The sequence below is a fragment of the Mya arenaria genome, chromosome 16, assembly GCF_026914265.1.
Source record: "Mya arenaria isolate MELC-2E11 chromosome 16, ASM2691426v1".
Classification (NCBI taxonomy): Eukaryota; Metazoa; Mollusca; class Bivalvia; order Myida; family Myidae; genus Mya; species Mya arenaria.
Window position 1 is genome coordinate 28,465,349 of NC_069137.1, and position 18,891 is coordinate 28,484,239.

The 18,891-nt window shown below is 34.4% G+C and overlaps 1 protein-coding gene across 2 annotated transcripts in view; it reads left to right on the forward strand.

Moving 5' to 3' along the window:
• LOC128221909 (uncharacterized) overlaps positions 1 to 17,741 on the forward strand; it is a 68,799-nt gene extending 51,058 nt beyond the window's left edge. For both annotated transcript variants that reach the window (XM_052930558.1, XM_052930557.1), the window contains exon 13: positions 7,146 to 17,741. In XM_052930558.1, coding sequence (XP_052786518.1) covers positions 7,146 to 12,310 — 5,165 coding nt within the window. In that variant the 3' untranslated portion in view covers positions 12,311 to 17,741. The remainder of the gene's footprint in view (positions 1 to 7,145) is intronic.
• Positions 17,742 to 18,891: the final 1,150 nt, after the last annotated feature.

Genomic DNA, 18,891 nt, shown 5'->3' on the forward strand with positions numbered 1-18,891 from the left:
CAATATAGTGATATGACCCTTTGACAAACTTAATTGTTGAAGGTATTGTAATTTGAGAATACTGTGATGTGACCATTTGACATGCTTGATTGGTCAATGTACGGTAATCAAACAATATAGTGATATGACCCTTTGACAAACTTAATTTTTGAAGGTAGTGTAATTAGAGAATATTGTAATGTGACAGTTTGACATACTTAATTGGCGAATGTAGTGATATGTCACATTGACAAACATAATTGGTAAAGGTAGTGTAGTTAGAGAATATAGTGGTATGAAGGACGCTTTGACTAACTTTATTGATGATGGTAGCGAATACAGAAAATATAGTTATATGACAAATTGACACACTTCGTTTGAAAAGATAGGGTTTTTAAATAATAATGTTATAGGTTGATATGAAACATTACATTGATAATGGTAGGGTTTACATAAAGATTATGGCACTTTGGCAATCTGCATTGATACTAGAACAATTGAAGATACCATATTGATAAGATGCTCCAAAAATATTGAAGAGGTTATGATGTACAGCGCATATTTTAATAGGGCGCTTTGCCACACTTCATTTTTGATGGTATCCAACTTATATAGAGAATATTTTGATATGACGCATTGACACAGAACTTTGATGAAGTAAGTGTATACAAATAATATTGTCAACGGTCGTAAATTGATCAAGATAGATAATATAAAGATCATTGAGATAGGATGAAATGACACACTGCTGTATTGATGGTAGAATTTCTAGATAATTATTGTAAAGAGCACTAAAAACCATCACATTGAAAATAGAAGGGTATAACGTAATGATAGTATTTCATAAAAGATTTTTAGCTAGACTATTCGAAGAACAAGGAGAGCTATCCTACTCACCCGAGCGTCGGCGTAACCACTTATGTTAAAGTTTGCGTACCACCTCAAATATCTTCAAAGTCCATTGACCTATGGTTTTGAAACTTTGCACACTTGTTCACCATCATGCCCCAACCTGTACACAGGAGGAGGTAACTCTATCAAGCATTTTGTCAAAATTATGCCCCTTTTTCAACATACAATTTATGTTAATATTTGCGTACCACCTCAAATATTTTCAAAGTCCATCGACATCTGGCTTTGAAACTTTGCACACTTGTTCACCATCATACCCCCAACTTGTACACAGGAGGAGGTAACTCTATCAAGCATTTTGACAAATTATGCCCCTTTTTCGACTCAGAATATACAATAAAGTTTGCAAACCACCTCAAATACTTTTAAAGTCCATTGACATCTGGCTTTGAAACTGTGCACGCTTGTTTACCATCATGACCCCAACCTGTACACTGGAGGAGGTAACTATATCAAACATTTTGACAAAATTTTGCCCCTTTTTCGACTTAGAATTTACGTTAAAGTTTGCGTACCACCTCTAATATTTTCCATTCAATTTATGTAAATATCTCAGCACATCATGTATTGTATTAAAATCTAATCTAACAGTGATCCATGCATGTTTCACCAAAACTTTTCAATCCATACACCGAAAAGAGGCGGAATAGTCGAGCGCACTGTCTCTGTGACAGCTCTTGTTTCAATAGGAATTTGATGCACAAACACACTATGTGAAGGTATGTCAACTGTATTGATAACAGTGTGATAGGATGCCTTGCCACACTACGTATTCGTATGCAGGATACATAGGAAACTGTGTCAGTCAATGCGATTAAACACTTTATTGAAGATGTTAAGCTATATATATATATATATATATAAAAAGACTTGATTAGGGCGCTTTGACACACTTCATTGATAAAGATAAGATATACAAGGGGTATTGTTATCGCTCGTTTTTTATACCTCATTTGTGAAGGTATGTTATATATAGGATATTGTCATATAAGACATGACATATAGCATTGGTGAATATAGTACATACATAATATTGCTACAGGACGCTTAAATATCACATTAATGTTAGTATAGAATATTGTGGCTATTATGATAATCATGTAATTGTGTGATAGGATTCTTTGACACACTGCATTCATGATATAACAATATATAGGGAATATAGTGATAGGATGCTTTGACACACTGCATTGATTATAGAACAATATATAGGGAATATTGTGATAGGATGCCTTGACACACTGCATTGATGATATAACAATATATAGGCAATATTGTGTTAGGATGCTTTGACACACTGCATTGATGATATAACAATATATAGGGAATATTGTGTTAGGATGCTTTGACACACTGCATTGATGATATAACAATATATAGGGGATATTGTGATAGGATGCTTTGACACACTGCATTGATGATATAACAATATATAGGGGATATTGTGATAGGATGCTTTGACACACTGCATTGATAATATAACAATATATAGGGAATATAGTGATAGGATGCTTTGACACACTGCATTGATGATATAACAATATATAGGGGATATAGTGCTAGGATGCTTTGACACACTGCATTGATGATATAACAATATATAGGGGATATAGTGCTAGGATGCTTTGACACACTGCATTGATGATATAACAATATATAGGGGATATAGTGCTAGGATGCTTTGACACACTGCATTGATGATATAACAATATATAGGGGATATAGTGATAGGATGCTTTGACACACTGCATTGATGATATAACAATATATAGGGGATATAGTGATAGGATGCTTTTACACACTGCATTGATAATATAACAATATATAGGGGATATAGTGATAGGATGCTTTGACACACTGCATTGATGATATAACAATATATAGGGGATATAGTTCTAGGATGCTTTGACACACTGCATTGATGATATAACAATATATAGGGGATATAGTGATAGGATGCTTTGACACACTGCATTGATGATATAACAATATATAGGGGATATAGTGATAGGATGCTTTTACACACTGCATTGATGATAGAACAATATATAGGGGATATAGTGATAGGATGCTTTGACACACTGCATTGATGATATAACAATATATAGGGGATATAGTGATAGGATGCTTTGACACACTGCATTGATGATATAACAATATATAGGGGATATAGTGATAGGATGCTTTTACACACTGCATTGATAATATAACAATATATAGGGAATATTGTGATAGGATGTTTAAGTAACTAACTTAACACAAATTACGATATTTTGGGACTTATTTTATTGTTTTGGTGATGAAATATGAGTCAAGAAATTATGAGAACAAATACTTTTGAGCTTTACTAAAGCATATATCATTTATATGTCATTTTAATGTTTTCCTTCACATTAAATTAATACATATTTTATTTCATTTGATTAGTTTTACGTAGTTCCTTTCACAGACGAGCTGACTCTTGTGAAAAAGGAATAACCTAAAAGGCACGAAGTGCTCATTGTGAGCTATTGTGATCACCCTGTGTCCGTCGTCCGTCGTCGTCCGTCGTCAACAATTTGACTGTTAACACTCTAGAGGTCACAATTTGGGCACTATCTTAATGAAACTTGGTCAGAATGTTACCCTCAATAAAATCTTGGATGAGTTTGATATTGGGTCATCTGGGGTTAAAAAAACTAGGTCACCAGGTCAAATTAAAGGAAAATATTTTTAACACAATAGAGATCACATTTATGACTGTATCTTCAGGAAACTTAGTCGGAATGTTAAAATTAATACTCTCTAGGTAAAGTTCGATTCTGGGTCATGTGTGGTCAAAATTAAGTCACCAGGTCAAAATGAAGGAAAATCTTGTTAACACTCTAGAGGTCACATTTATGACAGTATCTTCATGAATGTTGGTCAGAATGTTTATATTAATAATCTCTAAGTCAAGTTTAAATCTGGATCATGTGCGGTCAAAAACTAGGTCACCAGGTCAAGTTAAAGGAAAAGCTTGTTAACACTCTAGAGGTCACATTTATATAGGTTTCTTCATGAAAGTGGGTCAGAATGTTTACATTAATTACCTCTAAGTCAAGATTAAAAATGGGTCATGAGCGGTCAAAAACTAGGTCATAAGGTCAAATCATAGGAAAAGCTTGTTAGCACTTTAGAGGTCACATTTATGACTGTATCATCGGGAATCTTGGTCAGAATGTTTATATTGATTACCTCTAGGCCAAGTTAAAATCTGGATCATGTGTTGTCAAAATAAGGTCACCAGGTCAAATTTAAGAAAAAGCTTGTTAACACTCTAGAGGTCACATTTATATCTGTATCTTAATGACAGTTGATCAGAATGTTAATATTAGTAATCTCTAAATCAAGTTTAAATCTAGGTCAGTTGTGGTTAAAAACTAGGTCATTTGGTCAATACATGGGAAAAGCATGTTAGCACTCTAGAGGTGACATTTATGACTGTATGTTCATGAAACTAAGTCAGAATGTTTATATTGATTAGCTCTAGGCCAAGTTCGAATCTGGATCATATGCGGTCAAAAACTAGGTCACCAGGTCAAATTTAAGGAAAAGCTGATTAACACTTTAGAGGTCACATTTATGAAAATGGTCAGAATATTTATATTAATAATCTCTAAGTCAAGTTTAAACCTTGGTCATTTGCGGTCAAAATCTAGGTCATTAGGTCAAATCATAGGAAAAGCTTGTAAGCACTCTAGAGGTCACATTTATGTCCATGAAACTTAGTCAGAATGTTTATATTGATTAGCTCTAGGCCAAGTTTGAATCTGGGTCATGTGCGTTCCTAAACTAGGTCACCAGGCCAAATGATAGGAAAAGTATTTTACAACACTCTAGAGGCCACATTTATGACCATATGTTCATGGAACTTGATCAGAATGTTATTATCGATGATCTTTATTGGATCAGGTGAGCGATTCGGGGCCTTCAGGGCCCTCTTGTTTAAATGAATGGTTAACGATTAAAACAAAAACGAATCGGATGCTTGACCTTACGGTCCTCAGAAAGAAATACTAACCATCAAAAGAACAATGCCATTTTGTTGAGGTCAACATTGAAGTGATGTCATTATATTAATTTCAATCCAGGTTTTATGTAATTGCACAGAACAAGAAGAGATACACGTCATCGGAAAAGCGTCCTATCGCTATATTCCTTTTATTGTATGTCTCCTCTGATTTGTTTCATGTTTAAACGCACAAGTTTCAACCGATGAAGGTGCACTTAGCATCAACATTACATTATCCGAATTTCTATGTCGGAAGTGACGTCAGAAAACAATCGCAATAATGATTTAGTGTATTATATATTGCATATGCACAAATCAGCAATTAAATTCATTCGAAATCCTCTAGTCAGGACATTTAGTATGTTACTGAAAAATAGTGCTACTGAATAAGAAGTTATATTGTAAAATACATGAATAAACTTCAGTCTGTAAAAGTTATCACGCAACAGATGTAACAATGCGTGGTAAGGCAAGCTGTATTCTCACTGTAGGATACGGAAAAGTAAATTGATAGGCATATAATAAAAAAGTATGACAAAGCTGTATTGAGGACATAAAAAATTGCGTGTGTAAGCATCATTTACTGAATAAATAGACTATGAGTTTAGGAGGCTAAATATAATAAGTTACGTATAAAAATGATTTAAGTCTACAATATTGCATAGGTATACAAGAGTCATTTTTATAACATTATGTATGAGTGGTTAATCCGAATAAGAGAGACAGATTAGGTCGAATTTATAAATTTTCACGTACTCTTATTCACATATTATTCCGTAGGATTCAATGTTCATCTTGATTTCTAGGAGTGGTCTGACTCATTGTTACACATATGTAATTATAAAAGTATTATCATTTCCTATGATGATACAAGTAACATTCATCGGAATCTTCAACATATTTAAATAAAGATGTTTTACTCCTCTGATAAAGTTTGCGTCGATGTAAAATATAACAATTTGATGAACATATATGTTTAATTGTCCTGTCGTGTGATTTGTTGCTTTTGTTTTCATTTCCTACGTTGCTCTGAACAAATTCATGTCGCATCGTCAGATAGCTCAATTATGTACGTTCATTCTATATGTATCGATGGACCTTTCATTGGCAAAATATTGCCCTTTAAACATGAGGCATTTTTGTAGTATCCAGAAGAACCTTTCTGTTGAAATAGTCCACAACTCTAATTGCTTTTTTTAGAATAGCAGGCATATCGAAAGTGCAAATGATGTATTAATGCTTTTGTATTTTGCACAGCATTGATCTCAGTATTTAAACCGAACAAATACCATGTTAAGTCCTGTGCAGGATGTGATTCTCCATTACGTTGAATGTAGCATGTTATGGCAAGATAATCTTCAAGTTCAACATCATAATCATCATCAAGTGTGTCTTTGTAAGCTCGCTGGTATTCAAATACTAGTTACATATTTTCCTTGAACTATCGTTCAGGTAATTCGACCGTGAAAATGTACACATGAACGGAGAATGAAGAATACATACTGAAGCTCACTCGTACCCGTACCATCGTTCTTAAAGCAATATAGTACTAGAATAGAGATGTACAAACAACATATAAATGAATGCATCAACATGAGTAGTTATTAATTCGTTATTATAACTTGTTAAAGCTGTATTAAAGGTAAATCAATTTCGTCGCATTAGAAAATTAGACTTTGGTCCGAAATAGTCCAACACATACAAGCTGAACATATCTAAAATTTATTTCAAGTACAAACGTAACCAAATTCAAATCCCGTTGTACAAACAGGGGCAGTGTGTGCAGCAACAGCAACGATTTCAAAATCTTTCGAAGTTTGACTATGATCATATCTTGCTGATATATCTTGGTTGGCTATAAAAAGGTCGGGGTGTTAAGTATTCAAAGAAGAAAATAAAAAAAAAACATACAAAAAGTGAATAGCTTATCAAATTAATAATTTTCTTTCCATTTCTGCCAACTAAACTACGTAAATAGCGACTAAAGGTCAGATTACGAAATGCCATTATCCAAAAGCCTTAGTCTTTTGTTAATAACATATAATTGCGTCATATAAAACTTATTTTAGGTTTTTGGGATTGTTTATTCAACTGCAATGATTGCGGGATAAACTGCTCACGTCAGAGAGATTGAACATCTTTGTTTGACTGGACAGAAATTAAAGAATAATATGCAAAGTGTTTTTTTAATATGTTGCATTGTTTATAATTCACTTTTCAGTTTTAAAGACAAGACTGATCAAGAATATACTGCATAACTACTCAACGCTTCCACTCCAACCAATTTTGCAGCATCAAGATTCGAAGTTGGTTGACTTCTACGAACCTCCACACATGTCAAAGACCGTCCAGGAGACTGAAGATGAAGATAAGAGAGATGAAGTCAGTAAAACCCGCAAGCCTGGTAAGGAACCCAAGTCGGTTCAAAAGTCTCTCTCCAAAATTAAAGAATTGTTCTCTTCAAATCAATGTGAAGATGACAAAAATCCATCCTACACAAATAGAGTATACATATCAGGTGAAGCCGGAATGGGTAAGACCTCTTTTAGTCAGTATTTGGCTTTAGCTTGGTGTGCTGTACATGGCGAGAGTGAGGAGTGTGTGAGAATGAGAGAGACAATGAAAAAGTTCAAGTTCTTTAATGACATTGAGTATCTGAAACAAACAAAGTTACTATTTCTCCTTCATTTGCGAGAGATTGTGAACGAATCTGATTGCAAGATAATGTTGAAAACTTACCTGCAATCAGATCTAGGGTGCTCAGATAGAGACATCAACGATCTGTTGTCTTATATAAACAGTCCAGAAACCATCGTACTAATGGATGGACTTGATGAATGGAAATGCAATGAAAATGAAATGCCAGAGTATACTTCAGTATCCGAAGCTAGGATTATTTGCACATCTAGACCTTGGAAGATAGATTCCTGCGTTACAGCACCAATGCAGGATTACAACAAAATAACCATCACTGGAATTGGGTTTGACTTTGTAAAACGTCTTGTCCGCAAAGTTACAGAATGTTTTAGGCGAGAAAAGAAATATAAGGTACGAGACAATTTTGAAGACTTTATTCAAATTCTTGGTAGTAAAGAGCTGAAAACAATAATTTCTCTTGGCACGTCAGAGTCAGATGAGCTGCTCATGATACCTGTAGTTATTCTACTGCTCTTGTGTCTCTGGCATGACGAGAAGGATTTTGGTGGAACACGTACACAGGTTTATATCAATATGGCTGAGACACTGCTACATCGTATGAAGAAAAAGCAGGGTAAAGATTACAAAACAACAACTAGCGATTATCAGTTACCTGTTTGCTTCAAGAATGCAAAATGCTGTGACGAACAAAGCGAAAATATTGCAAAGCTATCAAAACTAGCGTTTTATTTGTTGTTCACCGGGCCTGCTGAACACTCTCTTCTGTTCTCGAAAGAAGACCTCAGTGGTTTGAAGTTGCCTAAAGGAGAAATTGAAGACATGTTTGAGATGATAAACCAGTTTTGTTTGACCTCTGGGATTATTCAGGGAACAACCAGGAAATCATGTTCAAGCCAGGAAGAATTCTATAGTTTTATCCACAAATCATATCAGGAGTTTTTTGCAGCCTTACATATAGCTGCACGAAAATGTGATGCAAGCATATGTGAAGAAATCATGAAGAATACTAAAACTCCACAAAATGTGATTGAACTGGCAAACATCTTTGACTTTGTCTGTGGTTCTGACTCAACCTGCATAGAAGCAATGGTCTCATTGATAGAAAATCTGACAAAAAAGCATGCAATGATAACTGATGATTTCATAAGAATCGGATTCATTATGAGGATCCAGGATATGATTCTTGACAGCTGTTATAAGAATCTCAACGAAGGTAAGGTGTCAATCAATCTTTCGAACCTTATTGTCCGTGATTTTTGGAACATTCACCAGGTTTTTTTAAGGGAAAATCTCAAAAAACTCCTCAGAACAAAGGAAAACAAACTTGAAACGGATCATTTGGAAATTACATTGAACAAAAAGTTAGGTGTTCTCTGTTTAGAAAGAATAAACCTAACAAGCAGCATGGACATTTCTCAATTTGACATTGAAGAGCTTGTAATGCTCCATGTATGCACTGAGTTCGTAAATTTAAGCAAAATTAAACAACTTAAACGGATTAAACTTGTCTTTAAAGAAACAACTAGTTTATCTGTACCATTCCAATATGCAGAAAACCTCACACATCTCAAACTGGAAAACTGTTCTCTCACAGGCCCAGTGGATCTGTCTCAGTGTCCACTGAAGGTGCTGAATTTGGAAAGCACATCATGGGATGGTCCATTGAAACTGTCTCGGTGTACTATGAAGACGCTTGAAATGATAACTGTGATGACGAAATTAGGAATAATTGAAAGCTTTAAGAAATACATGTATTTTTCAAGCGATTTCACACATTCGAACAAGCTAATTTATCTCAGTTTATCAAGCCTTTCCCTGAAGGACCCAATGGACCTATCCCAGTGTCAACTGAAGCGTCTTTATCTATCGCTTGTGGATACAGAGAGGGTGATTGTTGGCAGCGTGGAAAAGTGTACTTTACAGGGCATCATGTCTTGTTGCTTAATTGAGTTCACAAATTTAACCGAACTGACAGATCTAAACATGTCGAACTGTTCCCTGGCAGGTCCTCTGAATCTATCACAGTGTGCATTGAAGAGCCTTGAGCTATCTATGGTGGTAACAGAGTGGGTTAATGTTGGCTGCGTGGAAGAATGTACGGTTAAAAGTATGTCTTGTTCAATTCAGTTCACAAATGTAAGCAAAATGACAAAGCTGTCCATGGAAAACAGTTCTCTGCCAGGACCTCTGGATCTATCTCAGATTTCACTAAAGATACTTGAACTACATGATGTTAAAGCAGATAGGGTGATTGTAGGCTGCACTGAAATATGTAATTTACAAAACGTGTCATGTTTAATTGAATTCACAAATGTGAGCAAACTGACAGATCTGAGAATGTGGGAATGTTCCCTGCCAGGCTCTCAGGACCTATCTCAGTGTCCACTGGAGCTACTGAGGCTTGATAATGTGAAGACAGATAGGGTGATTGTTGGCTGCGTGGATACCTGTTGGTTTGTTGGCATGTCATGTTTAATTGATTTCACAAATGTGAGCAGACTGACAGAACTGAGAATGTCGAGCTGTTCCCTGCCAGACCCTCTGGAACTATCACAGTGTCCACTCAAGCGACTTGAGCTATCGAAGGTTGATACAGAGAGGGTGACTGTTGGCTGCGTGAAAGAATGTACTTTAAAGCATATGAAATGTTTAATTGAGTTCATAAATGGCAGCAAATTGACAGATCTGAACATGTCGGCCTGTTCCCTGCCAGGCCCTTTGGACCTATCGCAGTGTCAACTGGAGCGACTTGAGCTATCGAAGGTTGATACAGAGAGGGTGACTGTTGGCTGGGTAGAAAAATGTTCGTTTCAGGGCATGTCGTGTTTAATTAAGTTCACAAATGCAAGCAGACTGACATATCTGCACATGTCATCCTGTTCCCTGCCAGGCCCTCTGGATCTATCACAGTGTCCACTCAAGCGACTTGAGCTATCGAAGGTTGATACAGAGAGGGTGATTGTTGGCTGCGTGGATGAATGTGGGGTTGAGAATATTTCTTGTTCAATTCAGTTCACAAATGCAAGCAAACTGACAAAGCTGCTCATGGAACACTATTTTCTGCCAGGACCTCTGGATCTATCCCATATTTCACTGAAGTGGCTTGATCTAAATGATGTTAAAACAGATAGGCTGATTGTTGGTTGCGTGGAACTCTGTAAGTTTCAGGGCATGTCATGTTTAATTGAGTTCACAAATGCAAGCAAATTGACAGATCTGAACATGTCGTCCTGTTCCCTGCCAGGCCCTCTGGACCTATCTCAATGTCTGCTGGAGTGTCTTAAGCTATCGAAGGTTGATACAGAGAGGGTGACTGTTGGCTGCATAGAAAAATGTACGTTTCAGGACATGTCTTGTTTAATTGATTTCACAAATGCAAGCAAACTGACAGATCTGAACATGTCGTCCTGTTCCCTGCCAGGCCCTCTGGACCTATCTCAATGTCTGCTGGAGTGTCTTAAGCTATCGAAGGTTGATACAGAGGGGGTGACTGTTGGCTGCATAGAAAAATGTACGTTTCAGGACATGTCTTGTTTTATTGATTTCACAAATGCAAGCAAACTGAAAAATCTGAACATGTCGTCCTGTTCCCTGCCAGGCCCTCTGGACCTATCTCAATGTCTGCTGGAGTGTCTTAAGCTATCGAAGGTTGATACAGAGGGGGTGACTGTTGGCTGCATAGAAAAATGTACGTTTCAGGACATGTCTTGTTTAATTGATTTCACAAATGCAAGCAAACTGACAGATCTGAACATGTCGTCCTGTTCCCTGCCAGGCCCTCTGGATCTATCACAGTGTCCACTCAAGCGACTTGAGCTATCGAAGGTTGATACAGAGAGAGTGATTGTTGGCTGCGTGGAAGAATGTACTTTACGGGACATTCCTTGTTTAATTGAGTTCACAAATGTAAGCAAACTGACAGATCTTGACATGTCCTGCACAACACGAATCTTGATGCCATTTGCTTATGCTCTCACACTAAAGAATCTCAAAATGGCCAACTGCTCCTACTCACACCCAATGGATTTATCTCAGTGTCCACTTGACGAGCTGCATTTGAAAGACGTGATAACAGAAATGGTTATTGTTTGCTGTGTCAGGACATGTATCTTTGAAAAAATGTCCTGTTCTTTTCTGTTAAGGGATGCAAATAAACTCATCAATCTCCGTTTTATTAACTGTGTTCTGACTCAGCCAGTGAGTCTCTCCAATTGTCCGTTACAATTTCTTGAACTTGTAAGAGTTGATATAAGGCTGTCCAACTTAGGACCACTAGAGACACTGACAAAACTGTGCATATCAGATTGCCGATTCCTTTCAGCACTGCCTTCTAGTGCCTCAAACCATGTGCATGTGATTTTAGAACACTGCGAAGTACCAAAGAGTATCCATTATCAGTCATTGAAAACATTAGAGATAAAAGAAACTTGTGGCCTGTTGTCATATATTGAAGTGTCGAAAACATCTATAAAACATTTAATACTTCATGAGCCCAAAATAGCCTCGTCCGAGTTTGAGGAGCAGATGGGGCACCTCTACAACCTGTCCCGCCAGGTAAAGTGTACGGTGAGGGGATCGTTTAGGTATTGGAAGAATATTGATCAGGGCAAGAAACTTGCGAAGGCTATTAAAACAATGAAGAATGATGATCGTTTTTCTGTACAGTGCCATATGGAATACATTAAACATAAGGACAATGAGTATTTCACTATAAGTACTATACACTAAAGTATATCAAGATATTATGGGAAATCAGTGAGACTGATGTATGATTAACGACGCTACTTCAGATAGCAAACATTTTCACCGTAATACCGTATAGACTTAATCTCCACTCTAAAACGAATTAGTTAATTCAAATGTGTGTGTGCGTGCATATGTGTGTGCGTGTGTGTGTACCTGTGAATAAAAGGGTTTCGTACGGGCCTTTTAGTGTTTAATGTTCATAAATTCAGCTATGAACATGTGTGAGATATATGACAAATCATTTTTTCTTTTGTTAACCTGATCCCATTCCGGTTTCTCATTGGTAACACATATGTTTACATTTAGTTGAACAAAAATCTTACTACTAACATAAGATTAAGTGTATGATTTGATTTTTTTTTTGTATTTTTTTCATATTTTAGCATTATTAAAGTGGTTTTGTAGTCTGAATTTATTGTTAATGAATATTCTATGAAATTACTATATTACGAATCAATATTATCACAATTTATTTTCGTAAATCATAAATAAGACGAATATTGATATACAAATTCCACAAATCAGTCGTTATACAGTTTTGCAAAAGAAATATTGCGTTTTATGCTGCTTTGCATAGACAAAAGATGTGAGGTTTTCGAAAGATATTGTATTATAGACCAGTTGTGTGTTGCAAGGAAAAAATGACTAAGCTATTTAAAACTTATGTGTGTGTGTAATTTAACTGAAATTGTAATATGTCTTTAGTGTATGCATATATACATGTATATACATTATTTAACGAACTGCACACTCCTATAATATATCTGTATATCACGTGCTTTTCAAAACATGATTTCTAAAGCCACTCAGCTTAAATTCAGATGCCTTTTTTGTATAATTACTCTTTTTGTATGAATATATATAACAGATTGATTTATAATCTTGTACTTTGTAACCCTTTTAATTCGTTTGAAGTTACAAGTTATAGCTTGTAGAGTACAGTAGATTCATTCGAGGGATAAGGGCATGCCCCTTACATCAGTTTAATTCATTAATTTTTTGTACATCATAAGTGAAATCGCAATAATGAAAAGTATATATTCTTGACTTGTACGTGTCATTATTGATTGTTTTTTTGTTGTTATGATTTTTTTTATTTTAAACTTCTTGTAAATATTTGGTGGAAGCGCGACCAGTCAATTATGTAACTTGGAACTTGTATATTATACCATAAGATGCAACTTTGTACAATAAATGAATGGACATGTAATAGTTAGTACTAAAGTTACTAGTATGCTAATTTCACATAATGAAATCTGTGTATTATACCACATGATGAATGTTTGTATAAACAGAGAATAGGCTTGTAATGTATAATCTTAAACACAACATTATGTTAGGTTGACTTAATGAGACTTGTTTATTTCACCACATGATGTATCCTTGTATTACAAAGAGAAGGCAGTAATTTATAATCTTGAGCATATAATTGGGCCAGTTCCACTTCTGGAAACTTATGTTTTATACCACATGATGTATCTTTGTATAAACAAGGAAAGGGCATGTAATTTATAATCTTGAGCATATAATTGGGCCAGTTTCACTTCTGGAAACTTATGTTTTGTACTACATGATGTATCTTTGTATTACAAAGAGTGGGCATGAAATCTTTAATCTTAACACAAAATTATGCGAGTGTCATTTTATAAAACTTGTGTATTAACCCAAATGATGTATTTTTGTATAAACAAAGATTGGGCATGTAATACTATATAATTAATGATAAAAACACACTTATGCTAATTTCACTTTATGTAACCTGTAAATTTAACCACACGATGTATCTTTGTGAAAACAAAGAGTGGGAATAAATTTTCTAATTTGAATTATGTAAGTTTCACTAAATGTATTTATTTTTTTCGTACGATGTATCTTTGTATAAAAAATAGCGTTGGTATTTTATCTGTAAATAAATTAAGATATAATTATGTCCGTTTCACTTCATAAAACTTGTCTAATTTACCGCATGATGTATCTTTGTATTAACAAAGAGTGGGCATGTAATCTATAATCATTAAAAAAAAGTTTAAACAAGTTTTCTATCGTGAAAATTGTTTAGTATACCACATGATGTATCATTGTATAAACAAAGAGTAGGCATATATTTTATAGTTTGAATTATGTCAGCTTCACTTAATGAAACTTGTTTATTTTACCACATGATGTATCTTTGTTTAAACAAAGACTGTGCATGCAATCTATAATTATTGATGAAAAATTAAGTGAGTTTCATTTAATGAAACTTGTATATTTACCACATGATGTATCTTTGTATAAACAAAGAGTGGGCATGTAATCTTTAATTTTTGACGTATTATAAAGTGAGTTTCACATCATGAAACTTGTATATTTTACCACATGATGTATCTTTGTATAAACAAAGAGTGGGCATGTAGTATAAAATTACTGACGTATGATTATTAAGTGAGTTTCACTTCATGAAACTTTCATATTTTACCACATGATGTATCTTTGTATAAACAAAGAGTGAGCATGTAATCTTTAATTTTTGACGTATTATTAAATGAGTTTCACATCATGAAACTTGTATATTTTACCACATGATGTATCTTTGTATAAACAAAGAGTGGGCATGTAGTCTTTAATTTTTGACGTATTATTAAGTGAGTTTCACATCATGAAACTTGTATATTTTACCACATGATGTATCTTTGTATAAACAAAGAGTGGGCATGTAGTCTTTAATTTTTGACGTATTATTAAGTGAGTTTCACATCATGAAACTTGTATATTTTACCACATGATGTATCTTTGTATAAACAAAGAGTGGGCATGTAATATATAATTACTGTCGTATAATTATTAAGTGAGTTTCACTTCATGAAACTTGTATATTTCACCACATGATGTATCTTTGTATAAACAAAGAGTGGGCATGTAATATTTAATTACTGACGTATAATAATTAAGTGAGTTTCACTTCATGAAACTTGTATATTTCACCACATGATGTATCTTTGTTTAAACAAAGAGTGGGCATGTAATCTTTTAATTGTTCGACGTATTATTAAGTGAGTTTCACATCATGAAACTTGTATATTTTACCACATGATGTATCTTTGTTTAAACAAAGAGTGGGCATGTAATCTTTTAATTGTTCGACGTATTATTAAGTGAGTTTCACATCATGAAACTTGTATATTTCACCACATGATGTATCTTTGTTTAAACAAAGAGTGGGCATGTAATCTTTTAATTGTTCGACGTATTATTAAGTGAGTTTCACTTCATGAAACTTGTATATTTCACCACATGATGTATCTTTGTTTAAACAAAGAGTGGGCATGTAATCTTTTAATTGTTCGACGTATTATTAAGTGAGTTTCACATCATGAAACTTGTATATTTTACCACATGATGTATCTTTGTATAAACAAAGAGTGGGCATGTAATCTATAATTTTTAACATATAATTAAGTGAGTTTAACTTAATGAAACTTGTATATTTTACCACATGATGTATCTTTGTATAAAAAAGAGTGGGCATGTAAATTATTATGCTTAAAACACAATTATATCAGGACCAGTTCATGAAAGGTGTGTTTTATTCAACAAAATGAATACTTATTTTTAGCATGAATTATATAATCTTTAACAAAAAATAGTGTTTGTTTCAATTCATGATTTTCTGTCAGTTTACTAAATGATATGGGGGGTTTTCTACGCAATTAGTGGGTATGCGATTTATATTCCTAAACTACAGTTATTAAGGCTTTACTTCATGGAAAGTGAGTATGTTACCACAGTATGTATGATATGGGGGGGTTGTCTACGCAAATAGTGGGTATGCGATTTATATTCCTAAACTACAGTTATTAAGGCTTTACTTCATGGAAAGGGAGAATGTTACCACAGTATGTATCTTCTGTAATAAATAGGTATGAAATATGAAATAATGTTAGTATCACTTCATAAAAGTTGTGTATTATATACCTCATTGTGTATCTTTATATAAACGAAGAGTGGGCATGTACTTTGTAATCCTTTTAACACAATTTTATTACTTTAACTTCATTAAGTTGTATATTATACCACATGCCGTATTTCGCTTAAACAGAGACTGAGCATATAATTTATAATCCTTATAAACAACATATAATTTATAATCCTTATAAACAACTATGTTTGTTTAACAGTATGTATAATCTGTAATGAGTGGGTATGAAATTTAAAATAATGTTAGTATCACTTCATTTAAGTTGTGTATTATACCTAATGATGATTGTGCATCTTTGTATAAACGAAAAGTGGGTTGTTTTTCAAAATCCTAAATACCCGACTATGTTAGTTTGATTAAATGAAATTGTGTAGTGTACCCCATGACATATTTTTGCTTAAACAAAGTGTGGGCATGTAAGTTATAATTCATAAAGTACAACACTTTGCTAGTTTAACTCCATGAAACTTGTGTTTTATAACTAATTATGTTGTTTTTTTGTATATATATGGCGTTATTTTCTACGTTAATCATAAGTGAGTGTTTTTTTTAATCAAAACGTACGAATTTATTTAATGCGTTTAACTCATGTGTTTGACTAATCGAAATATTGTAACTTTGAATGGAACATACTTGACTGAACGCAAAAACTTTATGAATTTAATGGTGGTTCATGGCTTAAATTATTTTTAATTATTTATGTGGTCCACATGAAACCAAATAAGAAATGGTGTTTATTAAATTAAATTATATTTAATCAAACCACATGACATAACATGACATAACAAGTTATAAATGGTGTTGGAATAGATTGGCTCTCGGAAAATATTGCAATATGAATTGAATACTTTGATGTACTATTAATTTAAATGCTAAAATATCTATTTCGTGTGTATCTCTGAAAAATACCTAAAAGGAACACAGTTATAACAAATGTTAATGTTTTTTCGACATGCAATCTAAAATGGAATGGTAATATATCAAATGTGTATGTTTTAGTGATATGTAATGTAAAATGGAATGGAAATATATCAAGTGTGTATGTTTTAGTGATATGTAATGTAAAATGGAATGGAAATATATCAAGTGTGTATGTTTTAGTGATATGTAATGTAAAATGGAATGGAAATATATCAAGTGTGTATGTTTTAGTGATATGTAATGTAAAATGGAATGGAAATATATCAAGTGTGTATGTTTTAGTGATATGTAATGTAAAATGGAATGGAAATATATCAAGTGTGTATGTTTTTGTGATGTGCATTGTGAAATTGATATGTAATATATCAAAAATATTCAAAATTATTCAAAGGAAGTTATATAGTTGTCATGCTGTTGTAACGCTTTTTATAGTGTATGTTAACAAAATTAATGAACAGTTAAACAAAATGTACGTCATGCATTGTCATCCATGTTGCTTGTAATTATTGCTAATAAATATTCGCACTCATAGAATCGTGTTGTTATTGTTTCGATTTACCGAGCTGCACGGAGTACGTAGTTCATTAAATTCGAACATAGAGGATATAAACCAAGCTCAACTGTGTAGTAGGTCAATGAATTAGAGCGAACCCGAGCTCAACAATATACATAGGTCACTAAGTAAGAGCAAGGAGGAGCGAACCCGAGCTCAACAATATACATAGGTCACTAAATAAGAGCAAAGAGGAGCGAACCCGAGCTCAACAGTATACATAGGTCACTGAGTTAGAACAAAGAGGAGCGAACCAGAGCTCAACAATATACAGAGGTCACTGAGTAAGGGCAAAGAGGAGCGAACCCCAGCTCAACAATATACATAGGTCACTAAATAAGAGCAAAGAGGAGCGAACCCGAGCTCAACAGTATACATAGGTCACTAACTTAGAACAAAGAGGAGCGAACGCGAGCTCAACAATCCACATATGTCACTGAGTAAGAGCAAAGAGGAGCGAACCAGAGCTCAACAATATACATAGGTCACTGAGTAAGGGCAAAGAGGAGCGAACCCGAGCTCAACAATATACATAGGTCACTAAATAAGAGCAAAGAGGAGCGAACCCGAGCTCAACAGTATACATAGGTGACTGACTTAGAACAAAGAGGAGCGAACGCGAGCTCAACAATCCACATAGGTCACTGAGTAAGAGCAAAGAGGAGCAAACCAGAGCTCAACAATATACATAGGTCACTGAGTTAGAACAAAGAGGAGCGAACCCGAGCTCAACAATATACATAGGTCACTGACTTAGAACAAAGAGGAGCGAACCCGAGCTCAACAATATACATAGGTCACTTACTTAGAACAAAGAGGAGCGAACCCAAGCTCAACAATTTACATAGGTCACTGAGTTAGGGAAAAGAGGAGCGAACCCGAGCTCAACAATCTACATATGTCACTAAGTTAGAACAAAGAGGAGCGAACCCGAGCTCAACAATATACATAGGTCAATGAGTTAGAACAAATAGGAGTGAACCCGAGCTGAACAATATTCATAGGTCACTGAATTAGAACAAAAAGGAGCGAACCAGAGCTCAACGATATACATAGGTCACTGAGTAAGAACAAAGAGGAGCAAACCCGAGCTCAACCATATACATACGTAACTGAATTAGAGCGAAGAGG